The sequence below is a fragment of the Stegodyphus dumicola genome, chromosome 7 (assembly GCF_044657685.1).
Source record: "Stegodyphus dumicola isolate Sdum_Otavi_A_Nest chromosome 7, ASM4465768v1".
Lineage (NCBI taxonomy): Eukaryota > Metazoa > Arthropoda > Arachnida > Araneae > Eresidae > Stegodyphus > Stegodyphus dumicola.
This window is the reverse complement of record NC_140774.1, coordinates 144,131,682-144,143,555: the sequence shown is the minus strand read 5'-3', so window position 1 is coordinate 144,143,555 and position 11,874 is coordinate 144,131,682. Positions and strand designations below refer to the sequence as shown.

The 11,874-nt window shown below is 29.7% G+C and overlaps 1 protein-coding gene across 2 annotated transcripts; it reads right to left on the bottom strand.

Annotated features, from left to right (window-relative positions):
* Window positions 1-3,673: 3,673 nt before the first annotated feature.
* LOC118181137 (uncharacterized) lies at window positions 3,674-9,070 on the bottom strand. Of its 2 annotated transcripts, none has more exons than XM_035350211.2 (3): window positions 8,921-9,070; window positions 5,780-6,612; window positions 3,674-3,848 (listed from the first exon to the last, which is right to left on the bottom strand). In XM_035350211.2, the coding sequence occupies exons 1-2, from the start codon at window positions 8,930-8,932 to the stop codon at window positions 5,800-5,802; spliced, it is 825 nt and encodes a 274-aa protein (XP_035206102.1). In that variant the 5' UTR covers window positions 8,933-9,070; the 3' UTR covers window positions 3,674-3,848; window positions 5,780-5,799. The 2 variants fall into 2 exon arrangements, with proteins under 2 accessions (XP_035206102.1, XP_035206101.1); XM_035350210.2 differs by having other exon boundaries at window positions 5,784-6,612.
* Between the last annotated feature and the right edge of the window lie 2,804 nt (window positions 9,071-11,874).

The window sequence follows — 11,874 nt, the reverse complement described above, 5'->3', positions numbered from 1 at the left end:
CTTTGTTTTAAGTGTATGTTATTATGATGATAGCAGTTTCTCTCTCCATACAAAAGGAACCCATAGGATTGAGCTTATCCATACAAAAGGAACCATAGGATTATCATGAAATAAATGTATGCAGATTATTGGCTGTTTTGCTTAGAGAATATCTTCAAGCTTTCAACACACGACATAAATGATAAAATGTTTTCAATTCATTCAAAGATTTTTTTTCCGTAGTAAATAATTTAAAACAATTTTGCGTTAATTTCTAAAATCTAATGTTTTAAGCAAAATACAAGTAACAAATCTTTTCTTGTCATAAATTGTAGTAAAATTCACAAAAGAAAAATTTTCAAATTACCATGATGGTAAGAATTTCTGGTGATGAAACTCGTACTAAATAATCAGCAGTTTTCTTTGCGCATATGTCAAAAATGTAATCAATGCTTTGTGGTGACAATGAATAATAAAATAAGTAAAATTTTCAAAATATTAACATTGACCTACCTGTACTGTCAAATAAATGTATCTTGTTCTAAGCAGTACTTTAGAAACCTTTTGACAACGACCTAGCTGTCAACATTTAATATCATGAGATTTAACAAGTGTTTTATTTGACGATATGATTAATCGCTTAATTAAACAAAATAACTTTTCAGTTTTCTGCCCCAGATTTTCTTGTTATGGTTTCACTGAATTTCCTCTGACCTCAATGAATCGAAATGGCTCGAAAATAAAAAAGTGCTTTTTCGTTTAAAATTAGCTTTTGGAAAAATGCTCATCTTATAGACGCTTCGTGGTATTTAACAAATGTATTAAGATATTTCCTTTTTTATTCCTAAAGTTTGATATTACAGTAACGTACTTATACAGTTTATATTTTGAGATATGATTTTATAAACTAACTAGCCGCTATGCGGCCAGCCTTCGTCTGGCTTTTAAATGTACCGGGGAAATGCCTAAAGGAAATTCGAAACACTAAATTTAAAAACTGCACAGAATTTTACTCTGAAGAACAAATTTATCAAAAAACTAAAAAAAAAACACAAATTGCGCTAAAAATTTATTACATATAAAAAAATTACAATGAAATAAGCAATATCCCTTACTACAAATATTAATTATCCTAATAAATAAATTAACCAACATCCCGTTGCCTTCTCTCGACAAACGTCCAGTATCCAAGAGAAACATTAAATTTAAAAACTGTACAGAATTATCGCCCTCATTTTTCCAAGCAGCAACAGTGCTGATATCAGCCATTGTTGCTGATATAATGAGAGAGAATTATCGATTTGATGCGATTTCATCAGAAAACATTAAAAAAAAAACTCATTCGAATTTTGAAAAAAATCGCTTCGAGATGCACTGGCTCTTTTCTAAATGCACCCCTATGTACAAAATTTCGTATCCCTGTGTCTATTAGCTTACGTGCAGTACGAACGAAAGACACACACACAGGCAGACTCTTCCTTTTATATATATATATAGATTGTCTTATTTTTGAAATACTTTCAAAATATTTAATTCCTTCAAATTAAGCCATCTTAAACGTAAGCCTTTTTTAATATAAAACTTCTTCAAAAATGTAGCAATGTTGATATAAGACCCTATTTTATTCGAATCGATATGGCATTAAAAATTACTTTAGTGTATTAGATAATTAATTTAACGCTCAGCTTGAATGTGGAGGGTAAATCATATAATAAATCATTTAAATATAGGATGTTATGTAAACTGTATTCGAAGCATATTGGTAAGGATTTTCAGAAGAACCGTGTGTAACCATCAGAATTATTTATAACCATGTCGAGAATAAAATAAATGAAATGGTGGTGTATTAATTATGGCAAAGCACACGAGGGCTATCTGCCTAAGGGGAGGGATACCTTCGTGGAGGACTTTCTAAGGGAAACTGGCTCGTATACACGTTACACATGGGGAAAACCACGAAAACATCCATGCAGCCAGCCCGTTCGCGGGATTCGAACCTCGGACCGAACTACCAGTGTTCAGCGACTTTACCGCTCGGCCGCTGGTGGGCAAAAAAACGAAATGCTTTCTCCAGATATATAAAAAAAAAGTATTATTTAAGTATTATTCCCCAAATATTAACGTGAAAATTATAGAAAAATAGTACAGTGGTACTTCGGTAATTTACATCATAAATTCGTTTTACATTCATGGATGTATACCAACCGAATATTTCCAATAAGAAATAAGAAGATGCGTAATCCATTCTTAAAAACATTTCTTTGTAATCATTATAACACTGTTTAATGCTAAAATATAAACGCAGTGAGTGAAATATATAGCACCGTAGATAAATAAAATACTGCACGTTATACTGTACGTAAGTATTTTTTTGCTATCCAGATCAAAAGCAATTTTTCAGCATTATCTAATGTCTGTGATTTTTGGTAACGGATTTCACCCCTTCGCCAAGTGAATCGCTTTAGTAGAGTTTTCGTTTTTAAGAGTCTTAGACATCATGGTATCGTTCGATTTGCAATAGCAAAGACCCAGATACTTATACCCTCTTCATACATTTCAATAATCTATTTTTTCACCTCCATAGTGATCCTAATAGTTTTCCACGTTGCTTGAATCTTCTCGTTAACTTTCCCAAAATTCAATGTTAAGGAGTTTTAAAAACAAATACGATAAAAAAACACAAATTTGAAAATTCAGTGTATTAGTGTGGGTTGCTTATGAAATTGTAGCAGCAGGCGTAGTGACGCTCATGAACAATCGTAGCATTGACTCGAAAGCACTAAACACGTATATTACGTGCAGTCATAACTTATCAAACTTTAGTTGTATTCCAGACGAATATCGTAAACCAAACTAAAATTTTGAAGCTCAAAGTGGACGTATACCGAGGTACCAATGTACTTAGGAAGCATAGTTTACAACAGAGTTTCTTAAACTATGGGTCGCAAATCGAAATATTGGGGTCGCGAAAATTCAGTTCGATAGTTGAATTTAAAGACTTTTTCATGACTTTTAAAGAAATTAAATTAATTGATATTAATGAGGTTAGACTTTTAAAGACGTTACATTAACTGGTATTAATGAGATTAGTTACCTGTTATAAAAAGTGCAAAAGTAAATATGTAAAACTATCTAGCGATTCAAACTTAAAACTTGAGTTTTTGCAAAAATCCTTCATGAATTCTGCATTCGAGTTAAAACTAGATTTCTCTCTATTTCTTGAATTAGCATTAAATGTTCTTCTCTCATTCAGCATCACATATTATTATAAAACTACTGTTTTCAGCTTTAACGCTAATTAAAACCAAATGTCGTCCAACGCTGAAAATGCTTTATGTCAAGTGTGAAATATTGCACCAATATTTAATTTGTTATGCAGCAGAAAACTGGCACATATGTCTCATTAGAATTTTCTTTAATTTTTGTTTGCTTAAAATAAATCCTAAAACTTATTCTTTTTATATGTATATTGTTTACCAAAGAAGTAAATTTTTTACGGGAGAATATTTATTTTTGTATATTTATTATATCTAATATCTGGAGTCGCGAAACGATTCTCAATGATAATAAGGGGTCGCGACTAGAAAACGTTTAAGAAACCCTAGTTTACAAGATTTTTTTTTTGTGGTTAAAGACTACTAATAGAGTTCTGCAATTACGTATTAATAATAATTTCAGAAAGAAAAACGAAATATAAAATAAAATAAAAATGTTTATTTAATTCTTCTATAAACAAATAAAAGCACAAGAAGAACATCAATGATCACGAAGCTGTACAGAAAGCAAGTAATAAATAAATCTTCGTCAGCATTTCCCTTTCCTGTTGCTTATGTCAGTCGGACTTTGAGCAAGAATGTGGAATCTCAAAGCTATTAATATAAAATATCATTCTTTAGAAATGGAAAAGAAAGCAAGTATAAATTTTACATACAGAAGTAGTAATTATAGTACACATCATCGATAATTTTTCACAAATTTCTTTAAGTTATTATACATATTTTATTGGCTTTTATAGTGACGTAATTTTAAAAATAAGTTAATTTCCATAACAGAGTAAGTAAGCTTTATATATATGCAGTCATTTTATGTATGTGTAATATAGAAATGTACTTCATTAAAGATAACTAACTATAAAGCAACATTTTCGACATTTAAAAAATATTTACTCCATTTAAAATGCATTCCAACGTTAAAATATGATGTTAAAAAATAAAACCAGATGGCTTCTGACAGGATATCACAACATCATTACATTATTACCTATTACTTTCTAGCTGAAGTACTCGGCATTTCCCAGGCTTTATGCAGAGTGAAGAGGTTTGTAAGGGATGGATTAGTTTTTTCGAAACCTCAGAGAGACAGTAATTTTCCTTTTGCGTTTGGTCCAAGGTGAATTCCACAATTTTTACCAAACTCAAATAAAGCTGTAGATTTTATTTAGATAGAACACAAGCATCATTTTTATACTACTTTTTAAAGATTGTTTTTAGCATAAAGCTTGAGAAACGCAATGTTTTTCGTTTGTTCGTCTGCAGAGTAAATAAGCAAACTATCTGGAGTACCGACTCTTGAGCAAGCCGCGTATAATAAAAACATGTATTAAATACATTAATTTAAAATTAAGTTTTGCGATATAAAAAAATAATTAAAGAACGTTAAAGACCGTGAAATAAAAACTCTTCTTAGAGCTCAAGCCTAAAACATTTATTCCATTTATGATTTATATTTGGTTTCTTCACAATCTTCAAAAGTTAGATTTTTCAACGAAGCGTTTTCAAGAACAAAAGATTTGATGAAAATCAAAATTCTGAAGCTCATTAACAAAATAATAAAAACCCTATAATTAAATTGGCAAAAATGTTTCGCAATACTCAAAATTTTCAAAAATTATAATTTCTGTTTTATTTCAAATTTTTAAGTGCTGTTTCACTTATTTATAATTCTGGTGATAAAGGCTTAATGTAAATCTTTTTATTACTGCTGTAAAATTCAAATTTCTAATTAAAATCCTTTCATATCTAAAACCTTCAGAAATAAAATGCATTATTTTACTGCAAACATAAAGGTTAATTACATAGCAGTTCCTAATTTTTTTCAGCTATTCATACATCTTTTTGCGGCTTTAACAAAAACAAAAATTTTTTTCTATCTTTAACGCACTTTTAGTCAGCGTTTTAGGTAGTTTTAAATTTTTAAAATTTTAAGATTTAGTACTGTTCACGAACATAATATTTAGTCATGTTTCAGAAATAAGAAAGAAAATGTAGAAAATAAAAAAATTATTTTACAAGTTTTAAGAATTAAAATTTAAACTTCCATTTATAATTCATATTTTTATATGTTTGATATTTGTCACATATTTTATAGAAATACGTTTCAAAACAAGTTCTGTCGTCATTCATATAGAATGCATTAACATATAATGCACATGCTATGTATTTGTGATTAAATGCATCTGTGCCAAATATAAATTTTAATACTTCAAAATGAACTACTTCCAAATAATGATAATAAAATGAAGCCAAATATCACTTATTTACTCCAAAAACATCAAAACTGCTTCAAGTGACGTAAAACTTCAAATGAAATTGCCTAACTTTGATTTCTATAAAATTTAATAATATTAGATTGCAGAGCTAGCTTTCGCGTAATTACATATCTTAAAAACGTATATAAAAGTCACGTTTGAAGTTAATTTTTTTTAAAAAAAGAGCAATTAATTTTATGTAATAAACGCTAACTAAAGTGAAATTAATATAATAAATTAAAGAAAGTGGTAAAAGATAGTTTTTTAAATTACCTACTTCTCATCCACAAAGTTTAATGATACCCGTATCCATATACAGGAGAATAACTGTAGCCATCTTGTGCTCCTCCGTTAGTGTACCCGTATTTCTTGAACAGTGCAGAATTGTGAGCTTGGGCACTGTGTGAAGAACTTCCTGCTTTGCTGTGTGCGCTTTCTTTTGCGTGCTTATTTACACTCTGGGCACCCACAGAATGATGGCCTTGTTCATTTTTGGTTCCATAACTATCTGAATGGGCAGCATCATGAGCAGTAATATCATGAAAACCTGAAGCTCTGTCGTAAGAGTATGATTTCTCGTAGCCACTGCCTTTATCTTGGGAATATGAGCCTGTGTTGTGGTAAGTGCCTTGATGGCTGTGTTTTGCGCCTTGAGCAGCGTGCTTGCTTAATGCACCAGTGTTGTGATGTCCATGGGCAGCTGCTGCTTTTTCACTAGTTGCGAATTTGTCAACGTATTCGTTTGAACCAGCTTGTGAGTGACCGGATAACTGCTGACCGTGAACTCCGTGGCTTTCTTCTCCAGAACTCAGGATGGATGGCTGGACCTGTGCATATGCTACTGGAACGCTCTGGATTTGAGGTTCCTGTAAATGTTGGTATTGAACTGGTGCATGAGCATATTCTACCGGTACTGCCTGATACTGCACTGGTGCTGCTTCATATTGCACGGGGGCTGCCTGGTATTGAACAGGTGCTGCTTGGTACTGAACTGAAGGAGCGTGTTGGGTGTGTACTGGTATATACTGATGTTGAACTTGTGCACCGTAAGGAGGATAGGCAAGAACTACACTCAGTAGCACAGACAGAAAGAATCCTGAATAAAACTGCAAAAAAAAAGATAGTTTACATTGTCAAATTGCCATAGTATGCACTTTGCATAATTGTTTCATTGCATTACTTTTCGTACTACAGTATGTTTAGTTTTAGAATAAATGTATCATTTTCTTTCAGATTTATAACTACATCCACCACGTAAGCGAAACAATATTTCATCTTAAAAAGCCCCCATTAAAACTGCTTTAATTTAAGAATATAAACATTTATTGCTTAGTAAAAGTATCGCATCAATTCAGTGATTTTTACTTTTAATAAGAATATTTTTGTGATAACTCCGATTTACTAGAATAGTAGTTTAAGAATCCAGGAAACAAGGAAAAGAAATGCAGAACATCACATTGTATTTCTATTAGATGAACCTAAGTCCTAGTGGAAATTACACAAAATTAAATCTTCAGAAGGACGATAAGAACTACTTTATAACTATTGAGAATAGTCAGTGTAATTTTGGGTTCATGATTAATTCAGTATTCATGTGTTATTTTTATTAAATTAAATATTATCTATTAAAACCTATTAACAGGGAAAACTTGTTTTTACCAACATACTCTTGGTAGTTAATGAAAATGAGATATGATGCGAAGCAAATATATTTTAAGCGTACTAATTATCCTCCTAAATGTAAGTTTATTAGAAAAGGGACGAATAGTATGATCAAAATTTCCGGAAAAAATTAAGAGAACTTTCATAACATGAATTTAAAAGTTACGATAATTTAAAAAATCAAAGAATTTCTCTATTTCAGAGACTTCAATTTTCAGCTTAACAAATCGAAAATAGCATAAAGTTCCCTTATAACTGTTATTAGTTATAAATGTTTAACTATATAATATAAATTTCGTATTCGATTAATATAATTTCAGATCAAATTTCATAACAACATGTGTAAAGCTCGTAAATAACTGCAAAATGCAATAACTGTATAAAGAAGTACGACGTAAGTAAGAAAATTTTAAATGAAATTAATCACAAAACTGAAGTATCATTTTTAACAACTTTGTGTTTATCTGCACATAAAAGTATATGAAACCAGCAACCAACAACTTAGAGTGAATTTCATACTACCCATATGTAATGTTAAGATTCAGATCCACTAACTGCATTTTTATATCTTTCACTGATGAAAGGACTTGAAGTACCAAACATTTCTTAAAGAAATATTGCGGCAGGTAGCAGTCAGTAAATGGAGTAAGTTTTTCTGCTTAGAAATGTCAACGTTTTAATTTCTATGACAGGAAATTTGTAAAATTTCGAAAGTTCATTTAATGTATGAGATCAATACTTAGAATACTAAAAAACGTATGAATGAATTACATTTTTAAAAATTGTTCCAAATGTTGCGAAGCACTGCTTGGAATCAAAGTTCATTTGCACTCGTGTGTCTCTGATAGAAAATGTTACAAATATAATAATGTTTCCTTTGAAGATGTCCTTTTTCATTATTTTCAAATTATATACGAAATCAATGAATACAGACCGAGGAAAAAGAAATTTTTTCATTCTCAGCATTACAATTCTCTTAATTTGTTTTTCTTATCGTTAAAAAGAAAACGACTTTTTTAATAAACAAAAAATTAAAACTATTAATTAAATTTCTGAGAAAGCTGTTGTGTTACTTCTCTTCTGCAGAATTCTAATTTGCAAGGTTATCACTCGTTCTTCATTTTTCACAAAATGTTTAATTCTAAACTTCTTATCAGTTTCTTAATATTTGTATCATACTGTAGGAAGAGAAACACTTTTGACTTTTTAAGCTGATTTATTTTTATTAATTCCAAACAAACGGTTTTTGCATCACATTTGAGGAAACATTGAATTTTAAGTTATGGAAAATTTGGAAAGCTAATACGCACTAAAGTATTCATCAGCTTAGGAACAATATAACAATATCTAGATTACCTTTTTAATAACAATATCTAGATTACCTTTTGCAGTTGAATTATACCAATAAATGCTTTTAATTAAATGTATTAAATAAAATATTGCATTTTTGTTAAAGCTGCCTACCTACACCCATGAAGAAAGTCCTTTTCGTGATAAAATTAAAAGCATAGACACCTCAGCTTACAAATACTCTTAATTCAAATTCTGAATTGCAACAGTTCAAGTTGTAATATCCATTGCATGTTAAGTTTCTAAAATTTTAACGGAATTTTAAGTTAAAAACTGATATCTTTATATTTCAAACATTAAAAACTGTTGATTGTACTTTACTAGAGCATTTAAAGTAATGACTTGAGTCATATTTCATTATAGATTTCCAGACAGATATATTGCAAAGAGAATGAGACTTACTTGGAAGAACATGTTTAACTCCGAAGTTTATTCTGTAATTAGCAGTTATCCGGACTGAGAATACTGAATATCCGAAAGCTATTTATATGAAACTGAATCACATTCAGAGGCGCAGTAATTTGAAGGTTTACTCACTTTCCTCAACAACGCCCAAAACTTAATAACTGGGTTACTTGGACCTTGAACTGGTCAGTCAACTTTCGACCGTTCATATTAGAAAGCGTCTGAATATGGCCTCAGAGACTTTTCGGAAAAGATCGGTGAAAGTAGAAACAGGAAATAGTCTGCTTTATTCTTCTTCAAGGTAATTATTATCATTAGTGATCAATGCTTTTTGATATCTTGCTCGCAATGTTAAAGGACGGCTGGTGAAATAAATAATTATATTTCATAGATTCACAAACTAAGTTTTTACTTTGATTTTATCTCTTCGTTAAAACAGTTTAATTATTTGAATTATAAATTTTTAGATACAATTATTATCAAGGTGATTTTTTATGCAAAAATTATTTAGTTGAATTATTTAAGAAAACGAAGAGATTTAAAGCGACAGCAAATGAAAGCAGATATGCAACAATCTCAAGGCTGAAGGAATTGATATTAATAATTGTAAAGAAGAGAAATTTTAAAATTAGATACAAAATTAATCATTAAAAATTAAAAATTTTAACGTTAATTATCAATTAATATATAAAATTGCTTTATTTTTTTATTTTTTGTTATATTTATGATACTTAAACTTAAATCTAATTTAAGGCTTAGATTAGAAAACATGTAACTTTCATCACAGAAAGCAAACATTTTAAAATCTCGTAATAATATCTCTGTTTTTAACGTTAAATTTTAATTAATTTTGGCCACTAGTCTTAAGCAATACGTTTCTACATATGCACTCAGCATCTTTAAATAGTTTAGCTCCAAAACAACTGCATTTTAATTTGCAATATCAGACGAACACATGCTGTATGTTTGCTTCACTTACTAATTAAAATCAATTAAATTTTTGCAGGACATATGTCTAATAGTTTCAACCGAATCCATTTTCAATAGCTTTGTATTAATTATGCCATCTCATGCAGTTCTGCACATTTCATAACCCCGTTTGTTTTTCATATACAGAGGGTGTTCAGAGATTTTTGTAACGGTTTTGTAAAGATTTATCTATAAATAAACCTTAGAATTTTATTTTCTAATATGTTCGAGCTGATAGGCCTTTATATTGAACTAAGTTTTGACATCCAAGATAAAAGTTCTTTTCTTGAAACATTTAGTTTGATTTTATTCCACTCCTCCTTCACAATCTTCCAAAGCTCATCCAATGTTTTGGGATGCCGCTTATAAAGAGCTTGCTTCAAAAGTCCATATGCACGGTAATCCATAGGATACACATCGGAGAACTTGGGTGGTATGCATTTAAAGGGAATAGCTTCAGTTCCGATTTCATTTCTCATTCTTTCAAAAACTAGAGCAATAAATTTAAAGGTATGGCTTGAAGCCTTATCCTCATGGAACTTAACACAGTGAAGATTTTTGGATAAAGAGATGGAATTGCTTCTTTAAAAATTGGTGTTAAAACATATTTCTGATAGTAATCTGCATTAATTTTGACATTTTTTTTTTCTGCTTTACTTATTTAAAGTTTTCCGTTATAAGAAAATCGATAATAACAATGAAACCTTCAGAAAAACTATCTTTGTTTTCTCTGAAATTTGCAAATAATTTCTCCTCTTTTTCGGTAGTAAATCGATCTTTTTCTATTGCAATCAGATACGTATATACAAGCCCCAATAATCATCACTATATACTTCCATTTTTCACCTGCCAAATAATTTTCATGCAGCAATCTGCGCATAATCTTACGCCGAGAAACATGTTTCGGCGTTTGGCGACGATCATCATGTTTTTTTTTTTTTTTTTTCGATTAGTTTTAAATCAGATTTTATAATTTTGTTCAAAGTTCCTACAGAGATTTTAAAGATTTTGCAATACCTCTTTTGGGGGGGGGGCTGGATTTTCCTTTACAACGTAAGACGTGACTTTAGATTTAATAAGAGCTCTACGTACGTTTGTTGGGTATGAATGTTTTGCCTTTTTACCAGTTAGATGTAAACTTTGACGTTTCTTTCCTTTCATATTAATTATGTCACTTATTCTACGTGTAGAAGTACTAAAACCATGCTTTCCACATCTTTTTTTTAATAATTAAATAAGAGTGTTTCTTTTCGAATAGCGCAAAAATATAGGCTTCGATCCATTGTTTATTTTTCAGCGACATTTTAAAGTAAAGACTATTTTTAATACTGCCGATGATAATTAAACCTTATCCTAATTCGATGCTAGTCACGTTTATACTTTAAAATTAACATTTAAATTCATGGAGAAAATCAAAATCGTTAAAAAAATATGTGAACTCCCTCTGTACAATCTTTCAGCCTCATATAATTTTTTTTTTTTTTTTTACTCTCCATATTCAACATTTTTTACTTCGGAAATAGTTTTTCTAAATAAGCAAATTCATTATCAAAGTTGTTGATAATGTTTTACTTAACTTTTTTTCAGTCTCCTATTCAATATTTTAGCCTTTTAAATGAGCAAATTTCATTATTAAAATTTCATTATTTATGATAATGTTTTACTTTTTTTTCTCTTCTATTCAATATTTTAGCCTTTTAAATAAACAAATTCATTATCAAAATTTTTGGTAATGTTTTACTTAACTTTTTTTTGATTTTATTAATGGTTAAGAATGCTTCATTAATTGGTTATTTTATGTTTCATGCTATTTTTATTGACTTTTCTTCTCTCTCCCTTGATGATGAGAAAATTATTTAGTCATTATTCCAATTTTCATGGTATATTTTTTATTCTGTAATATATTTCCGTAAAAATTATTTTTAAATCTTTCTAAGTTAGAAGATATGCATATATTTCAAGAAAATAAAAATTCACATTTA